Source organism: Colobus angolensis, unplaced genomic scaffold (assembly GCF_000951035.1).
Source record: "Colobus angolensis palliatus isolate OR3802 unplaced genomic scaffold, Cang.pa_1.0 Scaffold465, whole genome shotgun sequence".
Lineage (NCBI taxonomy): Eukaryota > Metazoa > Chordata > Mammalia > Primates > Cercopithecidae > Colobus > Colobus angolensis.
Window position 1 is genome coordinate 121,120 of NW_012118099.1, and position 24,651 is coordinate 145,770.

At 33.1% G+C, this 24,651-nt stretch overlaps 1 protein-coding gene across 1 annotated transcript in view; it reads right to left on the reverse strand.

Annotated features, from left to right (window-relative positions):
• TMEM232 (transmembrane protein 232) overlaps nt 1-24,651 on the reverse strand; it is a gene marked incomplete at its 3' end in the record, with an annotated part of 213,786 nt that overhangs the window by 109,046 nt on the left and 80,089 nt on the right. The window contains exons 5-7 of the mRNA XM_011958287.1: nt 10,102-10,213; nt 8,719-8,824; nt 6,010-6,167 (exon numbers count right to left, since the gene is read on the reverse strand). Coding sequence (XP_011813677.1) covers nt 6,010-6,167; nt 8,719-8,824; nt 10,102-10,213 — 376 coding nt within the window. The remainder of the gene's footprint in view (nt 1-6,009; nt 6,168-8,718; nt 8,825-10,101; nt 10,214-24,651) is intronic.

Below are 24,651 nucleotides of genomic sequence, written 5' to 3' on the forward strand. Positions count from 1 at the left end.
GCACCCTGCATGCACTCAGAATCAAATACAAAGGATCCTACTAACCAACACTATGACACATCTTCAGGAAAAAATCCTCTACTGTGAAAGCAAATTCAAAAAATTGGAATAAGTGAATATTACACAAGATACACAGTTATCAATGTAAGGAAATATGAAAAAACAGGGAAATATGACACTTCCAAAGGAACACAATAATTCCCCAGCAACATATCCCAATCAAAAAGAAATGTGTGAAATCACAGGGAAAAAAATCAAAATTATGACACTAAAGAAACACAGTGAGATACAAGAGAATTTCAAAAAATAATACAAAAAGTCAGAAGAAAACAGTTCAAGATTTGAAGGAGAAATTTATGAGAGATACATATCATACAAAAGAACCAAACAAAATCTGGAATTGAAGAACTTCTTTAATTAAATAAAAAGTACAATCAAGAGTTTAAACAATAAACTAAAACAACAGCAACACAAAAGAATCTCAGAACCTGAAGACATAACTTTTGATGTAACTCAGAGAAAAATAAATAAAAAATAATGCAAAAGAAAAAACAAAGCCTCTGTGATATATGTGACACAATACAGTGACCAAATACATGAATTATTGGTATCCCTAAAGGTAAAAAGTGAATGAAAGGCTTCAAAAACTTATTTAACAAAATTTAACTTGAAATCTTCCCAAGTATACCAAGAGATTTAGACATCCAGATTGAGGAGACCCCACAAACCCAAAATACTTTTCCATGGTACATTACAGTCAAACTGTCTAAAGTCAAAGACAAAGAGAAAATTCTAAAATAAACAGAAAGAAAAATCATCTAGTCAGCCTTGAGCAGACTAAAAGTGGATTTCTCAGCAGAAAACTACAGGCCAAGAGAGAATGGAACGATATATTCAAATTGCTGCAAGAAAAAATACTTGACACTTGAAAGACCCAAAGATACTATATCCAGCAAAATTATCCTTCATAAATGAAGAAGAAATAAAGTATTTTACAGACAAGCAAATGCTAAGATCATTCATCATCATTAGAATAGCCTTACAAGAAATGTTCAAGGGAGTCCTAAACCAGGAAGAGGAAAGATGATAGTTATGATCATGAAAACATATGAAAGTGTAAAACTCATGAGTAAAGCAAAGACACAAAAGAGGAAAAGACTCAAACGGTACCACAACAGAAAATTAGCAAACCACAAGGAAAAACAATAAGAGAAAAAGAAGAGAAGAATACACAAAACAACATGATACGGTTTGGCTCTGTGTTCCTACCCAAATCTCATCTCAAATTGTAATCTCCATGTGTCAAGGGAGGTTCACGTGTTGAGGGAGGGAGGTGACTGAATCATGGGGGGTGGTTTCCCCCATGCTCTTCTAGTGATAGTGAGTGAGTTCTCGAGATAGCTGATGGTATTATAAGTCTTTGGAGGTTCACCCTTTGCTCTCCCTTTCCTGCTGCCTTGTAAAGAAGGGCCTTGCTTCTCGTTTGCCTTTTGCCATGATTGTTAAGTTTCCTGAGGCCTCCCAGCCATGCAGAACTGTGAGTCAATTAAACCTCTTTTCTTTATAAATTGCCCAGTCTCAGATGTTTCTTTATAGCAGTGTTAAAATGGACTATTACAAACCAGAAAACAATTAACAATATGACAGGAACAAAACCTCACATATCAATAATAACCTAAAAGTAAATAGAATAAATTGTTCACTTAAAAGATATAGGCTGGCTTAATACACTTTTTTACAAACATAATTTAACTATATGTTGCCTACAAGAAATGCACCTTACCTATAAAGACACAGACTGAGAGTAAAGAGATGGAAAAACATACTCCACACAAATTGAATTGAAAGCAAGTAGGAGTAGCTATACTTCTATTGGATAAAACAGACTTTAAGTCAAAAAAGGTTTTTAGAAAAGGCAAGAACATCAAATAATGACAAAGGAATCAATCCAGGAAGAGGATATTACAATTCTAAGTATATATGCACCCAACAGGGAGCACCCAGATTCACAATACAAATACTACTAGATCTATAGAGAAACACAGACTCCAATATATTAATAGTGGAGAACTTCAACACTCGTACCTTAGCATGAGACATATTTAGATATACTATCAACAAAGAGACATTGTATTTAACTTAGACTTTAGACCAAACGGACTTTAAAGATATTCACATAATATTTTTCCCAACACAACAACAGAATGTACATTCTTCTCGTTAACACATGGAATATTCTCCAGGTTAGATCATATGCTAGGCAACAAATAAGTCAACAAATTTTTAAAATCAAAATCATACCAAGTATCTTCTCAGACTACAATGAAATACAACTGGAAATCAATACCAAGAGGAACTTTGAAAACTAAAACAATACGGAAATTAAACAACATGTTTCTGAACAACCACTGGGTCAATGAAGAAATTAAAATGGAAATTAAAAAAATGTTTTGAAACAAATGAAAATGAAAGCACAATATACTGAAACCTGAGGGACAGAGCAAAAGCAGTGTTAAGAAGGGTTTTTATAGCAATAAATTCCTGCATCAAAGAAACAGAAAGATTTCAAATAATCTAATGATGCACTTCAAGGAACTAGTAAAGCAAGAACAAACTAAACTCAAAATTAGTAGAAGGTGATAAATAATAAAGATCAAAGAAGAAATAAATGAAATGGAGACTAAAAAAGCAAAACGAAAGATCAACAAAGTGAAAACGTTTTTTTAAAGATAAAATTGATCAACTGCTAGCTAAACTAACCAAGGAAAGAAGAGAGAAGGCCCACTCAAACATTCTCGAAAGTGAAAAAGGAGATATTAAAACTAATACCACAGAAGTACAAACTATTGTAAACAACTATACATTAACAAACTGGAAAACTAGAGGAAATGGATAAATTCCTGAAAACATACAACCTACCAAGATTGACTCAGGAAGAAATACAGAACCTGAACATACTAATGAGTAGCAAGACTGAATCATTAACGAAAAGATTCCCCCAAAAAAGAAAAGTGCAGTACTAGATGGGTTCGCTACTGAATTCTACCAAATAGATAAGGAAAAACTAATACCAACCCTTCTCAAATAATTCCCAAAAGTTAAGGACAAGGGAAGTCTCCCTATCACATTTCCCAAGGCCAGCATTACCCTAATACCCAAACCAGAAAACATGCAACAAAGAAAGAAAACTATAGGCTATTATCTCTAATGCACATAGACTCAAAAAACCTCAACCAAATCCTAGCAAACTGAATCCAACAGCACATTAAAAAGATTATACAACATGTTCAAGTTGGATTTATACCAGGGATTCAAGAACGATTCAACATACACAAATCAATAAACATGATACATCACAACAGAATGAAGGACAAAAACCATATGATCATCTCAGATGCAGAAAAAGCATTTGAAAAAATTCAACATCCCTTCATGATAAAAAGTCTCTAAACTATGCATAGAAGGAACATGCCTCAAAATAATAAAGACCATATGCCACAATTAAATATCATTTCACTCCAATTAGAATGGCTATTATTAAAAAGACAAAAAAAAAAAACACTTGATGGCGAGGATACAGAGAAAAGAGAACTCACATGCTATTGGTGGCAATGTAAATTATTACAGCCACTATGGAAAACAGTGTTTAGATTTTCTAAGAAACTAAAAACAGAACTACCATACTATCCAGCAATTCCAATGGTAGGCATTTATCTTTTAGGAAGATAAAGAAAATCAGTGTATTATACATGCTAGTTATGTACCTGCACTCTCACGTTTACTGGCGCACTCTTCACAATAGTAAAGATACGGAATTAACCTAAGTATCCATTAATGGGTGATTCAATAAAGAAAATGTGATATATATACACAATGCAATACAATTTGGCCATAAAATAATGAAATATCATTTGCAGCACTATGAGTGGAACTGGGAGTCATTATGTTAAGTGAAATAAGCTAGGCACAGAAATACAAATATCACATGTTCTCACTCACATGTGGAAGCTAAAAGACTTGATCTCATGGACAAAGATAATAGAATAATATTATAGATATTAGAGACCAAACAGGGTGGGTAAATAGGAGGGGAAAATAAGGAGAAGTTGGTTAATGGGTACAAATATAGCATTAGAAAGAATGTTTGATAGCAGAATAGGGTGACTATACTTACCAACAATGCCTTGCATATTTCAAAGTAACTAGAAGAGAGGATTTGAAATGACGCAAATACGTAGAAATAATAAATACTCAAAGTGACGGATAGCCTAAATATCCTGACTTGATCATTATACATGCTAGTTATGTAACAGACACTAACATGTACTTCATAAATATTTAAAATGTTATTTATATATCAATAGAAAAAAGAATAAGGTAAAAATTAGTAAATCTGAGAACCAAGGTAGATGTGTAGCATCATAGTTAAGAGTTCCCTGGACTCCGGAGCCACACTGAACATCAGAACTCTCTCTGCTTAGACTTTGGGGAAGTCACCTAAAACTCTCTGTGCCACAGTGACGGATGTGGAATATGAAATTATGAATAATCCTCTTAGGATAGTTGTGAGAATAAAATAAGTTAATGTGTCTAATATATTTAAAGCACTTATCATTGTGTAAGGCACATAGTTAAGTAAGGTTTAAGTGTTTGCAGCTCCTATCAGAACTGGTACAAATTGGCTTGGCAGATAACGGCATGTGCAAAGTATAAGCAATATGCTCAATGCATAAAACTATATTTTGTAGCTATTTTTTTCCTGCTAGCAGAAATACAAAAGGCAAGAAATGAAGAAAAGTCACTGAAGGAGATGAGAAAGAGGAGATAAAAGCCAGACTTGCGCCATGTTTTTTTATTCCACTTAAAAATTTTTATTACATTTCTTTTTTCATTATAAATATGTATATGTATATTTTATATTTTATATATTTTATGTTTACATATATATTGTTTTCATTATAAATATAAGTACATATTTTTAGTGGACAGTTTTGGAAATACAGAAAAAAGAAAAAAAAATCATACTCGCACCATCCCAAGACAGTTATTGCTAATATCTTGACTATTTTCTTCAATCCTCCTTCTATGCAAAGCTCAGTTTTTTGCATGGTTAATTTCTATTATATGTTCTCTATATCTGCTTTTGCCTGGTATCTACTTTTGCCTGGTCTCCACAAGTCTTTTACTACCAAACATGTCAGAGAGCATCTAAGCTTGACTTACATGACTGAAATGTGGTTGTCTCCCCAGAATGTTCATCTGATTGACTGATTCATCAATGTTCTCTCATGTTCAATTTCTAACAGTTTATAATCAAAATTTAATTAAAAAAATAATTTCTGCATCATCAATTTAATTTGTTTCATTCATATATATAAATGTGTGTGTATACATATACATATAAAACCATCTTAAAGAAATAGTTTTAGCCTTTCTTTTCTCTCTTTGCAGTAAAACCATTAGTTAAACTATATTTATTTGACTAACAATGTATTTTACAGCAGTCAACCATGAGCATCACCGAGAGTGAAACAATATGATCTCAAGGATCTTATAAAATATGAGTTACCTGAAAAGAGTTTTTCATTTTATAGATCTAAAGTTACATAGAATATTAGAGGAACAACTAAGCTTCCCAAATCGGGCAGTTATTTAGGGTTATTTGTTGGCATTTTTAAATGGTAGAGGAGGTGGCATTTAAAAGCCCTTAAAATAGAAAATAAAAACTATATATATATACACTTAAAAAAACAGTTAAGTATATTGTTTTTTAATGAAATGTTATTTTCTTATGTAGTTTGTGAAATTATATTTTCTCAAACTACTATCTCCATTTAGATATTAAGCAATAATAATGTACTACTCACAATTAGAGAAGATTAAACTACCAAACAAAAGAATATTCTATAATAAAACTAAATGTTCTGTTTTGATCCTAAAATAGATGTCATGTTGTTACATGTAGTATATGAAATATTTAAGAACATTAAGAAGTTTTTCAAAACATACCTTTACTAGCTTTATTTCAACTGAATATAAATATGTTTTGAGGGATGCATCACAACAGAGTCTGTATAAAACCGATTCCGCAACAAAAAATAAGGCAGGCAGATGATCATAATCAAAGGAAGCATGGTCCAGAGATGCATAAAGCATATTTAAAGCTTCTGAAATATTAAAAATATAGAAACTGCATCATTTGAAAATCATCCTGTTTTTCTACATGCTATAATTACTTTTTATAATTATTTCCTACCATTAAGACCAAATTGCAGTTTTAAAATGTATTTACAAGTTCTTTGACACTTTTCTCATCAAGAGGTGATGTCTATACGCCCCTCTCCTTAAACTTGAGCAGACCCTGTGACAGCTTCAAGCAATAGAATGGAATGTGGCAGAAATGATACTATGTGACTTCTAAGACTGAATCAGAAAAGGCACCACTGCTTCCACCTGGATCTCTCTCTCTCTCTCTCTCAAGATACTAGCTTTGGAACCCTAAGTTGCCATATAGGAAGTTCAACTTCATGGCATGAAGCAACTGAAACAGAAACCACCAAGGTCGAGAGGCTAGAGGAAGGAAGAAATGTGCAAGGGGGCTCAGCTATTATAGATCCAACAGTATACAGGCCCAACACTAAATAAATCACCAGGTCATACACATAATGGTGGAGAAATAGGACAGAACCAGATGATAAAAGGCAGTGCTCAAGATAAAAAGGGAAGAGCAGAAGACTAGAGAATCAAAGTAGAGGAAACAGGGCCACCCTGTGAAGCTGAAGGAGGAAAAATATAGAGATAAGAGCCTAGAGAAAACAGCTTCTCAAATCATTACAAAAGCTTTGAGGAGCTTCCATGTAAATATATGAGGACGAACAGCAAATACAGGGACTTGAGGAAAGAAGAACCCTGACATGCTGGGGACAGGAAGGAGGTCAGTAGGGCTGAACATAATGAGTAAGTAGGGAGGTAGCCAGGAGCCAGCACATGCAGAGCCCTGTAGGCCATGATATGGATTTGGGGCTCATTTGAGTATAATCACAAGCTGTTGAGTGGAGGGTGGACTATAGAATGAGGAGCAGACAAAAGTACAGGTAAAACACCTATTCAGTTATTTTAGTTGTGAAAAGAGTAAGAAGTCATATTGAGAGTATTATTTAGAGTTCAATATGTGAATGTATTGAAATGCTTTTGCTGCATGTAACAGAAAATATGACAAAAATGTCTTCAAAATAAGGAGCTTTATTATTTCACAAGATTAGAATTGGAAAGGTTCCAGGGCCAGCTAAGATAGCTGCCCTCTAGATGCACATTTCTTTCATCTTCTAGTTTCCCCTCATGTGCATGAGGACTGTGATGACTGCACAAACTCCAGGCGTCATGTTCTTACCAAGCAAACTAGACAGGAACAAACAAGAGTATAGGGAGGAAAGGAATGCTTTTTTCCCAGGCATGTCTTTTTCAAAAGCAAGTCAACAAAAAGTACAGGAAATACAGCTGTCTTTACATCACTTTGCTGAGGATAAGGTCATGTGACTAACCCTAATCAAATCACTGGCAAGTGAAAAGGAATTACCATAATTGATTTAGACCAGCAGTCCCCAACCATTTTGGCACCAGGGACTGGCTTTGTCTCATAAGGAGCACGCAGCCTAGATCCCTCACGTGTGCAGTTCACCATAGACTTCACACTCCTATGAGGATCCAATGTCACTGCTGATCTGACAGGAGATGGAGCTCAGTAATGCTCGCTCACTGGCTGCTCACAGCCTGTTGTGCGGCCCAGTTCCTAACAGACCACAGACTGGTACCAGTTCATGGTCCGGGGTTTTGGGACCTCTGATTTAGACCATCCATGATTCACCCCTGTCGGGTTGCGCAAGGGCCAGTCCTCTTCTAAATCACATGACTAATTAAAACTGAAATTTAATTGTCAATGAAGAGCAAACAGCCTCTTCTTGCTGGTAAACCAAGAGTGTTTACCTCAATATCATTTAAATTATTAATAGAGGTCAGGCTGTGGATGGCACTGTGATGAAGGACCATAAAGGCAAGTTAAATACAAAATAATGCTTCCTGCTGCTTGAAAACTCCTAGATAGCACTACAAAACCTAATTTACATGGGGGAAATTCTCTCTGAACTCATGTGATTAACATTCTAAAACTATTTTAAAAGGCATATATATACAATTTAACGATAGTGATGGAAGGAATTTTACCCCCTTAGAAATAACGTTTTTTTTTAGATTAGTTAGAGGATGTTTTAAAGGAGGCATAAATGAGGAGTGATAAATTAAAAGGTAATGAGTCTTGCTATTTAAAATAAGCGGAAAACAAATGGTCATTTGATTAATGTTTTATAAGTAATAATTATAAAATGAAGAAGCAAATTTCTCTAAAGTCTAGTGCCTATTGTAATTGGAAATCACTAAATGACATTTTATATTAGTTTTTAATTAGTTGCTAATTTTAGCAAAACGGTAATAAAGACTATGCTGAGTAAAGTTTTGAAAATAATTTTATCACTAAAAAGCTAAGTAGTTAAAATCATAAATTCTAAATTACAAAATGAATTTTCAAAATAAAATGTATTTTGATAATAGTAGAAGAATTTCTTGTCTTCTGCACAATTTTTAAAAATTAAAGTTCTCAAATTATGCCTTCGCTTATAATCTAGAAAATGCTTAGGATACCTAATAAGAATTTAAAGTACATACCATCTTGGATTTCCCCTTTGCATTGAGCCAGATATATTACTTCAATCCATGCAGTAGGAAGATGCACATGCTTCCCAGAGCCCAGGGTTTTGAGACCCAATTTTCTCTGTTATGAGGAAGCATGAAAAAGACAAATCAAAACGTATATCTTTTTATATATTTATTAATTTTTAACTCTTAATTGTGTTCCAAAAGTCATTCTATGAAGCTAATGCTCGGTGACCAGAGTTGTATACAATTTTATATTTTTGCTTTTATTACTCAAATTTTTGGAGATTTTATGCAAACTGTATTAGTGTTAAGATGGAAAAAAGGTTGATACTATAAGTAATATCATTAGCTATTTGCTGAAAATAATTCTCATTTTTTACTTTCTAGTGATTACTTCCAATTTTTCTCCAAGAGAATGCATTTTTTTTTTAATTTTATGAGGAAAAACACTGAAGAAATGTGATAAAACAGAAGCGAGTTTGATGCCAGTTTGCTGGAAAACCCTGGTTACTTCATTGTTGATGTGCAGAAGTTAATGAAAGTGAGGGAGATGATCAGGATTGCTCCACTTCCCTTATTGTGCCCACTCCTGGGACTGTTGCAGGGAACACTCGTTCAATTGGAAAAAAGTTCACTGATGAATGCACCTCCTGGCACCTGTCTGCATATACACTTATCAAAAGTATACTCTTTTTCTAATCAAATTTTTTTCAAAATGTTCAAATATATGGGCAGCCGTGAACTGGAAAATAACAACCACTACAACACTACAAAAAAGGTGGTGCACCAGTTTTAATTTATGCACCAGTTTTGTGCAGCTTTTATTTAATGAATTATTCATATCAAAGCAAAATATGTATGTTATTTCTCTGTAAAATTTAAACTGAATCCAATGTAGAAAAGGAAAAGCAAGGACTTACTTTACTTCCTGTTCTGTTTTGATATCTATTTGTAAATTTGGGAACTAATGTCATATTCTCAAAGAATACATTTTTCACAATTCAGGTGAAGAATAGTTTGTTACAGAGAAAGAACAGAGTACTTCATGCATATATATAAAGGTTTAGAAAGGCCTTTTTCTCCTTTGAGACACAGCATATCTCAATTAACTTTTTAAGAAAAAATAGAATTTTCATAATCAAAAATTTATTTGCCAGACTTAACATTTCGCTACGGGCTCCTGGACTGGTATATTTCCACAAAAATTTACAGGAGCTTTTATTATTTGGTTATAAGCTTTAACTTTAATTTGCATTAATATTTTAATTATCCCTACTTATAATTAAAGAAAGATGTATTCTTATTTTTTCTTACAATATTTTAGAATGTGTAATCATGTACCAACTAGAAAAGGAAGTTAACATGCTGAACAATCCAATGACATGCCATTACCTTACATCTGAGAATGATTTTTCTAGCTAGTTCCAACAATTTTTCCTTCTCTTTGGAATTTTGTGTTTGATTGAATCTCAAGATGAATTCTTTTGTGATTGAAAATGTTGGCCTAAATAAAACATTGAAAAATTAATATTCAAAAATTATAGCTATCATTTCCAAATTTCAATTAATCAACTTCCAGTGGCTATGTATAACTATATTCTAGAAAAAAATACTTTCTTAATAAAACTGTTTCACACAAAAAAATCAGTAAAAGATATATGCAAGCCTCCTGGATTGATCCTGTCATGCTATTAGATTGAGAAACATAATTCCCATTGTTAAAGACCTTTGTGGCCCCTGAGAAAAAGTTTCTGAGATGACTGCTAGAAGTCTTGTTGGTATGAGCCTTCTTCAGGTAAAATCCAGCACAGCTTCAATTATGTTGAAGGCTGATTTATCTCCTCACATAAATCAGCATTGACTCATTTAAGCTAAACTTTTGCTCCTTCTATGCAAGTGGAATCAGCCCAAACATGGTTGGATTTGAGGGAGCAAAGGAAGAAAGAAGTGTAAGTGTAAAGCAAGGTCAAAGAGGTAGCAAGTACATGAAATGGGAGACTACTGCAGGGTTTGAGAAGAGGCGTGGCATGATTTAACTTGAGCTTTAACCAAATTTCTCCAATGCTATATTAAGAATTAGCATGTAGGGAGGTGGGATGTAGCAAAAGTGGGAGCTTACATGTAGTTAGGTGAGACATAGTAGTGGCTTGGATCAGGATTATAGAATATAAACAAGGAGAAGTGTTTAGATAATGGATATGTCTTGACTTCAGCTCCAACCAGACTGGCTAATGAATTAGAAATTAGGCATGAGAGAAAGAAAGAAGTCGTGATTCAACGGAGTAACTAGAGGGACTGAATTGCTATTTACTAAGATGGGGAAAACTGTTAGAGGAGTGGATGTGGGGTGAAGATAGAGAATAATTTTAGTATTGGACATGTTATGTTTGAGATCATCATGGCCATCCAAGTGGAGATGGAGTGTAAGCAGTTGGATATATGAGTTTGAATTTCAGGGAAAATTCAGACAAGATATATCAGTATTTGAGTCATCAGCATACATATGGAATTTAAAGTCTTATGAATTAAATGGATCCCATAGGAAAAATGTAGAGAGAGTATATGAGAATTTCAAAGAAAAGTAGGACAAATAAGTTGAAGGCATATGCAAGAGAATAGGTGAAGTGATAATAAGGATGTACCACAAAATTGAAGATGGGCATGGGATCAAAGTGGTATCAAAGGAGTAGTGAACAGTAGAATCAATGAACTTTGTTTTTGTGAAGTAAAATTATTGTTGGAGTCATGCTATTAGAAAGAATAATCTGAAAAAATAAAACATTTTAAATTACTGCATTTACTGAAATAGAATTTACTAAATGTGTTGCTCTCTGAGATAAAGAAAAAAATGAATAGAAATCAGATTTTGTCCCTGAGTAATTCACAGTCCTACTGGGGAGACAGATCTACTAAAAATAACAACAGTGCCACATGATCACAGGCTGAACAGAGGTAATGATAAGGTGTTCTGCAAACTGGAATCAAATATAAGATATCCCAGAACAGAGCAATTAATGAAATAATCAACCCTTTAACTGCTATTTTTTAAATGGGCAGTTAAATACCAATCTTAAAATAAGCATTTATCAATTCATTTACTAAGAATTTATTGACGGTCTTCTATATATCAGGAACTAAGTTTTGCATTGGGGATATAGTAGCAAAAAAGACAAATAATCCAGCCTTAATGGAGCTTGCAGTACAATAGAGGAAGTGTTCAGGTGTTAGAATATACAAAGTCTGTGATAATTGGGCATTTTGAAATAAGTAACCTCATCTTTGATTTCCTGATTTTCATTCCATTCTTGCTTTTGAAGATATTTGTTGAGCACTGGCTGAAAACTGTTTCTCAGTAGTCATCTGGGATAACATATTTTTGATCTATGTGAACCTACTCTACATAAAGTGTCCAAAATAGCTTTAATCTTCTCATTTGTATGAAGAGTTTGGAAGTTAAAAAAGACAGCCCCTTCATCCATTTAATTTTTACAATATCATTAGGAATTATGTTTTTTAAAATATGAAAATAACAGTGCTGTTTTTAATAACCCAAACATTCAGAGATGCATAATGAAAAAGTTAATAGATTGCTTCCCAACACTACTGTCTCCAATTTGAACTGTCAAGATTAACAGCCAAGATTAATGACTTATTGTGTATCTTTACATACCTTTCTCAGTGCTCACAAACCAACCAACCTATATACACACTTTACAAAAACTTCTGGGATGCAGCAAAAGCAGTAATAAGAGAAAAGTTTATAACAATAAATACTCACATTACACGGAGAAATAACTGGAAAAAAAAACAGCTTAACTTTATACCTCAAGGAACTATAAAAAGAATAATCCTAAAGTTTACAGAAAGAAGGAAATAATAGATATAAGAGTAGAAATAAATTAAAGAATAAAAAACTAAAAATCATCAAAACCAAGAGTTATTTTCTTGAAAAAAATAAACAAAATTGAAAAACCATTAGCTAGAATAATCAAGAAAAAAGAGAGAAGTCAAATAAATAAAATCAGAAATGAAAGTGAAAACATTATAACAGATGCCTCAGAAACATAAGAAACTATTATGACCAATTATATACCAACAAATTGGATAACCTAGAATGAGTAAATTCCTAGAAATTTACAAGCTACCAAAACTGAATCAAGATAAAATAGAAAGGCTAAACACACCAATAGAAAAACAAGGTTAGATTAGTAATGAAAAACCTCCCAACAAAGAAAAGCCCAGGACCAGGTGGTTTCATGGTTGAATTCAACCAAACATTCAAAGATGAATTACCACCAACTATCTTAAACTCTTGCAAAAAATACAAGTAGGAACACTTCCAAACTCATTTTATGAGGCCAGCATCAATTTGACACTGAAACTATACAAAGACACTACAAGTAAAGAAAACTATAGGCCAAAATCCCTAGTGAACGTCAATGCAAAAATCATAAATAAAATACTAGCAAAGTAAATATAATAACAAATTAAAACAATTATACACCATGACCAAGTGAGATTTATCCCTGGAGTACAAGAATGGTTCAACATACAAAAATAAATCAGTGTAATATACCATATTACTAAAAAAAAAAAAAAAGGTCATCTCAACAGAGAAAAAACATTTGCCAAAGTTTAACTTCCATTCATGATTACAATTCTCAAGAAAACAGATGTAAAAAGAATTTACTTCAATTTACTTTACACAATAAAGACCATCATATCAAAAACCCACAGCCAATATCATAATCGATGAAAGAAAATGGAAATCTTTGCCTCTAAGACACAATACAAGGATGTCTCTTTCTACCACTTCTTTTCATCATAGTACTGCAAGTCTTAGCCAGAACAATTAAATAAGAAAAAATAAATAAAAGGCATCCAAATTGGAAAAGAAGAAAATTATCTCTTCTTGCAAATGACATATATGTAGACATTCCTAGATAATCCACAAAAATCTCTTAGAACTAATAAATGAATTCAATAAAGTTGCAGGATAAAAAAGGGAACATACAACAATCAGTAACATTTCTATATATAAACAATGAACTATCCAAAAAAGGAAATGGAGAAAACAATCCCATTTATAATAGCAACAAAACTAATAACATACTAAGGAGTAAACTTATCAAAGAGGTGAAAGACCTGTACACTGAAAACTATAAAACATTGATAAAGCAATTTACAGAAAACACAGAAAAAAAGACCTATAAAAAACAAAGAAGATAAAGAAAGACATCCTGTGTTCATGGATTGGAAAACTCAGTATTGTTTAAATGTCCATATTACCCAAAGAGATCTACAGACTCAATTCAATTTCTATCAATCCCAATAGCATTCTTTACAAAAATAATAATAACATTCATATGGAACCATAAAGACCTTGAATAGCCAAAACAATCTTACGCAAGATGAACAAAGATGGAGGCATCACATTTCCTGACTTCAAAATATTACAAAGCCACAGCAATTAAACCAACATGGTACTGGCATAAAAAAAGACCTAAAAGCCAATAGAAGAGAATTGAAAATCCAGAAATAAATCCATATATCTACAGTCAACTGATCTTTGACATGGGTTGAAAGAATACACAATGAGGAAAGGATAGTCTCTGAATATCCACATGCAGAAGAATGTAATTAGACCCTTATCCCACACCACATACAAAAATCAATTCAAAATGACTTAAAGACTTAAATGTAAGACCAAAACCTGTAAAACTGCGAAAAGAATGCATAGGGAATATGCTTCTTGATATTGGTCTTCACAATAATTTCTCGGCTATGAACCCAAAAGCAAAACTAGACAAGTGGGATTGCATCAAACTAAAAATCTTGTGCACAGTATAAAAACAATCAACAGAGTGAACAGGCAGTCTATGGATTGACAGAAAATACTTGCAAACCATGTATCTGAGAAGGTGCTAATATCCAGAATATATAAGAAACCAAAATCAATAGCCAAAAACAAATGACCTGATTAAAAAATGTACAGAGGACTTGAATTGATATTTCTTAAGAGAACACATACAGATGGCCAACAGGCATGTGAAAAGGTTTTGTGTTTTTTTCTTCTTTTCTTCTTTTTTTTTTTTTTGTCTTTTTCAACTATTTTAAATGATCAGCATTTAAAAAAATATTTTACTATGGTATACTGGAAGTATAAGTTGTATAGAGACTTCCAGAGAGTTATAATTCATTTTATGTATTTTTTGCAAATTTGCCTACAAAAAAGTGCACTATAACAACGTTGACTTTGTGTACAAGCATTGTATGTGTCCAAAAAAAAATGCTAAAACTTTCTCAGTAAATGAAGACATGTCCTTTTTGTACAGCTGCATTTGTGAAAGATAAAATACATTGAGATCTTGGTTCTTTTAGGTTACTGTGCATGTGGTGTTGACCCATCACAGTTTGTGCCAATGTTGTCAAGACTTACGTTGTTCATCAAAGAATGTCAGATGACCACAGTTATAAATTTGGGTGGACACAATTACCAACCACAGTCATATGCACTTACACATGTCCTTTTGTCCAATTTTTATGAATATGGTTTGTCACTCATAACCGTTATACCTATGCAGTGGTCATTAATATACCTCTTTATGTTTGCAAAAATAGGTATGTTATTATTGCTTATTTTGTGTAAAGTGGCCTATGAAGTTTTTTGTCATATTTTTATATGTTTCACATATAAATCTTTTCAAAATGTAAATAAATATCACTTAAAGAATTTTCAAAATATTTCCCAGAATTATATTTTTGGGATTTTCATCCGTCCAGATTACAACAGTCAGCTCCTAAAGTTCAACTGATCTTAATATGCAGAATATAGATGTACTTCAACAAATCCAATAATTCCTTTATTGATTGACATTTCACATTACTTCCTATAAAATGTTAGTTGTGCTAACCAATGCAGTAATAGTAATCATCATCATAAAAAGAGCCTTACACTGACCTGACATTCAACAGGTGCACTTCTGTTTTATCAACCCTCACACTATATCTATAGTTGAATATTTTGGTTACCACCTCTGCTTATAAATACATTATACATATGATTACATTATTACTATAAGACTGCATCTTCCAAAAACTGAATTAGAAAGTATAAGAGAATGAAAAGGCAAAATTTTAAGTGGTAGAACAAATTTTCAACATGTAATTGATAAAGGGCTCATATACAAAAGATACAAAGAACTCCCAATAAATAGAAACATGGAGAAAAGTCTTAAAAAGGTAATTCACAAACGAAGAAATCCAAGTGGCCAATAAATATGGAAATAATCATCAAGATAATAAATAGGGAAATCCAAATTAAAACCAAAATTAGATGCTACTTCACATTCACCAGAAGGGTTAACACTTAAAAGAATGCCAATACCAGAAACTGAAGAGAATATGGAGTAATAGAAATTCTCACAAACTGCGTGTGGTTGTGTAAATTGGTAAAACCACCAACTGGAAAACAGTTGGATGTTTTCTATCAAGATGATTCAAGACAGACATACAAATTAACTTAGCAATATCACAACTTCATATATGTACAATAGAAATATGTCCTATGTACCAGGGAATATGTATAAGAATGGTCCCAGCAACATTTTTCACAGGGGATAAAACATGGAATCAAACAACATTCTATCTTGTGAACCAAAAAGTATGGTATGTCTGTGAATAAAGGGTGAAGCAAAATGTTCTTTCTTTTTATAATGCATAAATTTGAGCTTGGGTTATTTTCTAATTCCATTCCCCTAAGAACATAGGAAAAGTAGATGTCAGCTGTGTTACTGGGACCACCCCTTACGGTTAAAAAAAAATAAAAAAAAAAAAACCTCCTGATTGACGCATTATACCTAGACTGCTAATAAACTATAAATACCTTATTAGGAGAAACTTTGGGCTCTCCTAAGCGCATGTTCTTTGCAGGACTTTTTAAGTCATTGATTCCACTTTGGGACAAAGGATTCTAAGGTTATCTGTCTATTATACTCAGCTCTCTAAGTCTCACATTCTTACACGCACAGTCATTTGGAGTAGCTACGGAAGACTAGCTCCCATTTCTGTTCTGTTGAGAACTCTTTCAGAAGGTAAACAGTCACTGGTGTGCTGGCATGCTGTTCCCTGTGCTGTATCCTGCTAAGTGAGGTCAGCAGTTAGTGTGGCCTATAATAATCATATTAGTCTGTCTAGTTGAGCTTGAAGACCCAAACGTAAGTATTCAATGTTAAGGGAATAAAAATAAACAAACTGCAACAATATAGATGATCTTACAAACATACAGCTAATCCAGACACAAAAGAATATACCCCACAATATTACATTTATATAAAGCATAAAACTAAAGAAAATGAAAATTTGGGAGAGTAAAAAAAGTTGAGGAGAGAAGACTTTTTAATTGGTTTATATGTTGATGAAGACAGCACTAGGATTTCTTTATATAAAAGGGTTACACAAAAAGTTTCTGAAAATTATTTTATTTCTTCACCTGGTGAATACACAAGTATTTGATTTATAATAATTCATTAATCATTATATTTATGTTCATATAGTCTTCTGTGTGTTAGCATTTCACAGCAAAAAAATTGAGTGTTTATACTTTCAATTACAAGAGTATGCACACATTTAATTATAGCAGATTAAAAAAATACTTTCCAAAAATATTCTAGTCGTTCGTATTCTAGTAAAGCATGTACCAGTAAAGCACAAAACTCCCATTTTTCCACATCCTCACCAGAACGATATCAGTTGTTTTGATAATCACATTTGATTGATGCAGGTATTTCCTTATGGTTTAAAGTTTGTGTTTCCCTAACTACTAGCATTCCTGAGAATCTTTTCCAGTATGAAGGGCCTTACCTTCATTTTTATAATGCCTATTCTGTGGCATGCATTTTTATATATTTGCTCACTTTTTACTTATTAAGCTTTTTTGTCTTTTTATTAAAAAATCAATGTGTGGCAATATAGTTACATTGGTTGTGTACACCATCCCAGGAGCCAGACTTCCCACGGTTCGAATCTGACTTTGTCCTTTAATATATTTTTAAACTTCAGTAGTTTATGATGCCTTAATTTCTTTGTCTGTAAAATGGAAAATAAATATAAATATTTCATGAGTTGCTTTGAAAGTTAAATGAATTAATGCATGTACTGTACTTAGAAGAGTGTCTGGTATATGCTAAATATTTAATTAATGGTAACTGGTACTGTTATCATTAAAATTTTGCAAATGTATATTGTAGGTGTTTCTATTTCAATATAATATTCATATGTTTTCATTGTTATGATAACTGTAGTCATAAATTTAAATTGTATATTTAGATATGATTTTATTTTCCTTTATAATGTCTGGGATTTCTCATTTAGATGATTTCCGTCTCTCCAATAGTATACAAACAGAAATCTAAATTTTCTTCTAATAAATGATTATACTTCTATTTTTAACCTATTCAGAATTTCAAAATGTTGAGTAGAAATTGATACAAATGAACTGCTTATAGTGACTTCCTTCCAAAGAGTACAGTAAGCCAAAGGGAGGAGGAAAAATAGTCACTCTTAGTAAAAAAACAAGGAACACTGCTCCAGCCAGGTGATCAAAGTCAACATCAGCAGTGATAAATTGTTTTGATTCTATGTACCTCTGATATGATGTGATGAGAATGGTGCTTAACCTCAGGTCTCTCTCACAGAAACCCCAGTATAATCATGAGAAAAACATCAGAAAAATTCCAACAGGAAAATATTCTACAAAATGCCTGACCAGTTCTCTTCAAAATTGTTAAGGTCATTAAAAACAAAGTCTGAGAAACTGTCCCAGCCTAGAAGAGCCAAAGGAGACATGACAACTAAATGTAATGTAGTGTCCTGTATGAGATCCTGGAACAGAAAAAAGGAAATTAGGTAAAAACTAGAAAAATATGAATAAAATATGGCCCTTGATAGTCATGTATTAACATTGTTCAATATTGTGACAAATGTACCATACTAATGTAGGATGTTAGCAATAGGAGAAACAGAGTGCAGGGTATACGGAAAGTCTGCACTATCTTCTTATATATCTAAAACTATTCTAAACAATAAATGTATTTTACAAAAAGAAATGTTGACAAATAAACAATGGAAGGTGATAAAAAATCACTTCAAGATACAGCTTACCAGTCATCTGCTAATTTATTGATTGATTCTATATTAAGTATCTGCTGTGAGTCAAGCACTCTGCTAGACAAGAGGACACAAAACAGAAGTGAATGGAAACCTGATATATGCAGTCACTTGTCTCATGGGTCTTATATTGTTTTGAGAGAGAACATACATCCAATAAACAAGAACACCATATATCAACATAGTGATTTCTGAAAGTGATCCGTGCTGTGAAAATTTAACTAGAGCGATGTGGAAGAGAATATCAGGAAAGATGAGACTGCACGGGGAAGTCAGGGAACATCTTGAGGGAGAGACATTTGAGTTGAAATGAGAAAGAGATAGAAAGCAAGAGACAGAAAACAAAAGACTTAGAAAAAGAAGAGTGGGGGAAAGAAGGAAGGAAGGAAGGAAGGAAGGAAGGAAGGAAGGAAGGAAGGAAGGAAGGAAGGAAGGAAGGAGGGAAAGAAGGAAGGAAGGAAAGAACAGAAAAGAAAGAGGTTAAGAGATCAAGGAACAGGCTGGGGACAAGTTCTCTCAGGGTATTTAAATCATGGGGTAGAGTTTGTATTTTACTCTGGATGTAATGGAAAGATATTACAGGACTAAAATTGGAGCATGACACAATTTTATTAACATTCTTAAAACATTACTGAGACTGCTCTTCAGAGAACAAGGGGGTGAGAGCAGAAACAGGGGCACCAGCAGGAATGTGTGGCAGAATGACACGAATTCAAGCATGTTCACTTGGTTATGGGGTGGGGCAAGTGGTGGAGGCAGTGGAAATGAAGAAACTGTGCTTTAGGTCACATAATTACAAAGGGCCAGAAACTCACCTCAAGTCTACCTCTAAAGCCTACAAAAATCTGCCCCATAATGTAATATTAATGTACCTGCCTTATATTCCTTGATGTAACTTTAGTTGCTTAAGTTTCTTTTTACTGTTGTATATAGAGTTTGCTTAACGAAAATCTGGTGTTTGCTTTATATATACTGCTTGAAATGTATAAAATGTACTTTGTTTTACAAGAAGAAATAGGTTGACAGAGTTTAAGTATCACACTCAAAGTTATATCTTGAAAGTAAACTGAGCCAAATTTGAAGTGAACTGTCTGACTCAAAGTCTTTGCATTTAGCTGTCTTTCTAAGATCCCTAAGAAAGATTTATAGTATAATAATGTGCAATTCATTCTTCTTTTAAAATAATAGTAAATTCAATTCAATTAGATGTCCTCATTACCAACCACAGACAACCCCCAAGCACACAAAACACACACACTATCCAGGGTTTCAAATACAAATTAAAATTACATTTTCTGAAATTAGATAGTTTATCTCAGTTTTTTCATAGGCTCTAGGGAAAATATAGTTATGTCATTTTATTTCTAAAGCAAAATGCAGGCTTAGGATGAAGATAATATCTAATTCAATTTCTATGCTCAAACTACATTGTATAATAATTTTAGCTTTGTCAAACATTTGTCAATATGGATTATGGCTTGTAATACATCATTGAAAACATGGAAAGCTAATTATTTTTAACTTTCTATATAAATCCTGAGTCCTTTAATTGGTCTCCTACAGATCATGTTAAATATTTAGTGAGAAATAAACATAGCTATTTTAACCAATTTCTGCCCATCACAATAGACATTATTGTAAAAATTAAAACTTACTTAGTGACATATATAACACATGGTAAGAAGCAAAGGGAAACTTTTATAAAGTAAATACAGGCATTTCAAAAAAAAGACTTCAGCTTCATGCATTCCAATATCTCTGAAATATCAAAGGATTTCATAAAGATAATCTAGTCTAAATATGTAAGAGCAGTCCTGTGGAACAGACAGTAAATAAAGATCATTCTAATTTTATTTATAAAATATTTATACTGATGTCTCCTGGTTAAATAGGCACTCCATTCAAACTGACTGTATTTACATTATCTGTGAATTCAGAACTTTTTTTAGTTGACGATTCATTTGTTCAATGACTATTTAATGAAAGCCACCTACATACAAAATATTTTGCTAGATACCATGAGTGCTAGAAGAGAAATCAGGTCTGGCCTCAGGAAATTCCCATTCTGGGAGGGAAGTGAGACACTTCACAGTGATGCAACATAAGGAGATGTTCTTTAAAAAAGAAATAAAACTCTGTGGGAGTTTAGAAGTAGAGATCATGATTCTAGCACTCCCATGTCCTATAATCTTTGCTGAATCACTTAATCTGGGGGAGCTACAATTTTCCATCTGTAGAAATAGTGAAAAGATCTTGCAGAATTTTGGAAAGCATCAAATCAAGTCACACAGCCTAGTTCCTTGCATATATTCAGTGCTAGAAAACTGTTAGTTATAAGCATTACTCTTTTTAGTGAGATTCAGAAAAAGCTTCTTTGTGGAAATAGCAGGTGAGCCTTGAAGACTAGGCAGGAGCTGGAAAGGACAGAATAGCAGTTGTCCTTTCAAAGTTCTTTCTCTGCTTTTTCCTGGGCACATGATCACCCAGAATTTAGAGATTAGGTGGAGGTCAAGCTAAATCAAGTTAAAATTGATCTAGCTAAATCAATAGGGCTTGATGAATAACGGAATATGAGAAAAGAAATCATGATGCCAAGCACACAGATAAACTCAATGTTTTTGGCCCACATGACTGGAAGTAGGAAGATGACATCAAGAGAACTGGACGGGAGGAATCTGAGCAGATGATCTGTGCCATTCTGGACATAGGATGATTTACCTATGAGACATCCAAGTGGAAAGGTTTATAATCCAAAAGGACTTGTAAGTCAAGCATTAGGAATTGGATAAGATCTGGAAATAAAGATTTCAGATTCACCTACATATCAGTGATGATCAAAGTCTTAAAATTTCAAGAGGAAGAATACTAAGGAAAAAAATAATCAATCAAAGGAAAGTTTTTGTTTGGTAAATCCCAGAGTTAGGAAGCAAGAGGGAAAAAAGAAACAATAAATATAAGAGGAGATTCAGGAAAGTACTACAATGGAATTCAGATGTATATATAATATGGGGTGCAAATTCCTTCTCTGAAAAGTGTTCATTTTTAACAGTCCTTGCTGCACTGGTGCCTAAGTTCTATATTAGTCCATATGACTTCATGTACCCTGGCCATTGCTGATTTTGTCACAGTAGACATCTGATGCCAGCTGGGCCAATTCAATTCTCTAAGGATTTTAAATAAAACAATACTTTAATAACTGAAAGGTTATGTAGAGCCAAAACCTGTGGCTTTTGCTGACAGCTTTTTTAAGACAGCAAATAACAAAGCACCTCCAATTTCAGACAGCTGCATGTTCACCATTTTAGCCCCCAATCAACGTTTGCCAAATTATTTACTGATGTAAATCTAGAGGTTTTTATCCTTTTCGAGTTTATCGTAGTGTACATGCAGACTATATCTGCCAAGCTGGCCATTTTATCTCCACGTGTGTTAAGAGTACTGAATGAGGGGAAAAGGCCTAGCTATACTTTCTGCTCTCAAGTTCCACAACACAGCCTTATATCCTTATGTTAATTGGTTTTTTGTTTGTTTGTTTGAATTAGTTTGATTGTGTGCCTGTTTCATACAAACAAGTATCCTAGACTGAGATATCAAAGAATACATTAAAGATAAAGACAATGATGGCAAATGTACATCCATAGAAATATCAAGACTAAATACAAAAAGAAAACCATTAGAGTTAGTATTTTAAAAGTCAGTGGAGATATTTTTAATTAGACCTTTTTATTTATAACTGACACCTAATAATTGTACATATTTATGGCATAAAATGTGATGTTTCAGTGCATATGTACATAGCTTAATGATAAAATTGGGGTAATTGCCATATACATCACTTTCAATATTTATCATTTCTTTGTGGTGACAACATTGAAAGCCACCTCATCCCAGCTAGAATGGCTATTATCAAAAGTAACAAATAGAAGAAAAGAGAACTCATACATTGTTGGTGGGAATGTAAGTTAGTACGGCCATAATGAATAACATACGGAGGTTTCTCAAAAAACTAAAAATAGAACTGCCATATAATCCAGCAATCCCATTACTGGGTATATATCCAAAGAAAATGTAATCAGTATGTGGAAGAGACATCTGTACACCCATTTTTATTGCAGCACTATTCATAGTAACCAAGATATAGAACCAACCTATATGCCCATTTAATGATGAATGGATATATATCTGTGTGTGTGTGTGTGTGTGTGTAGTGAAATACTATAAAGTCATAAAACAGAATGAAATCCTGTCATTTGCAATAACATGAATGAACCTGGATAACACTATGTCACTATGTTAAAGCACAGAATGATGAATGGATATATATCTGTGTGTGTGTGTGTGTGTGTGTGTGTGTGTGTGTGTGTGTGTGTAGTGAAATACTATAAAGTCATAAAACAGAATGAAATCCTGTCATTTGCAATAACATGAATGAACCTGGATAACACTATGTCACTATGTTAAAGCACAGAAGGATAAACACCACATGATCTCACTCATATGTGGAATCTTAAAAAGCTTATTTCATAGAATTAGAGAGTAGAATTGTTGTTACCAAAGGCTGGGGAGGGTTGAGGTTGGGGGGAACTGGGAGAGGTTGGTAAATGGGTACAAAGTTACAGTTAAGAAGAATTTGTTTTGGTGTTCTATCACACAGTAGGGTGACTATAGTAAATAACAATGTACTGAATATTTCAAGGTAGCTAGAAGAAAAGATTTTGAATGTTGTCAACACAAAGAAATAATACATGTTTAAAGTAGTAGAGATCTTTAAGACAGCAATTTCATTATAGAAAAACAGAACCCAGATTTTAGGGTGCTAATCAATATATGGATTAAAAAAAGAAAAATATTAAATATTGACTACTCTTTTGATAAGTTTGGTACTATGAAAAGGTAAAAAAAAATGGAATTGATATATAAACTTCAAATAACAATTAATATGGTTTCTCCTAAGTATCAGAAGTACCAGAAGAATGAAAGGAAGGTCTGCTTCTTTTGGTGTGTATATTACATTTGAATGTTTGAGGAATTCAGGGACAGATTTAATAATATGAAGGGCATAAATAAAGAGCAGGTGATGTGAACACCGGCAGAAATTTATTCTATGAATACCTCCCCTGAATTTATCATTTCTGACTCACTGGTTTGGGGTCTGGGCTTTTGAGTCAGACACTGGAAATATCCTCTGTCATCCTGATGCCCATGTGATTGATTACAGTATCATCACATTATAGATATCCAAAGGCTTTATGGTATGAAACCAGAAATACAGTCCTCATTTCATTTCTAAAAATATCTATGGTTTTATATATTCTTTTATTGCCTTTGTGTTTCTTTAGATTTTTATGTTTCTGTTTCAATCTTAGCAATTGTCTTAAGCTTTGAAATGCAAGCCCTCCTTCTTAGTAGCTACAAATAAAGAGAACCCTAAACAGATTAGGGGAGAGGGGACTGTTGACACCCACCGAATTTTGAGCAGACAGCCATTTAGAAGAAAATTGAAGGCTGAAAATATTTTCAAGAGTAAAATCCTACTTCCTTTTCTAAATGATTGCTTTCATACTTGGAAACATTCTATTCTGCATCTGGTAACAGTCATTATCTTTTCAAGGTTGTCCGTAAGAAGCCCACTTAGAAATAACTAAGCTTTGATTTGCATTTCTCTGATGGCGAGTGATGACGACCATTTTTTCATGTGTCTGTTGGCTGTATGAATGTCTTCTTTTGAGAAATGTCTGTTCATATCCTTTCCCCACTTTTTGATGGGGTTGTTTG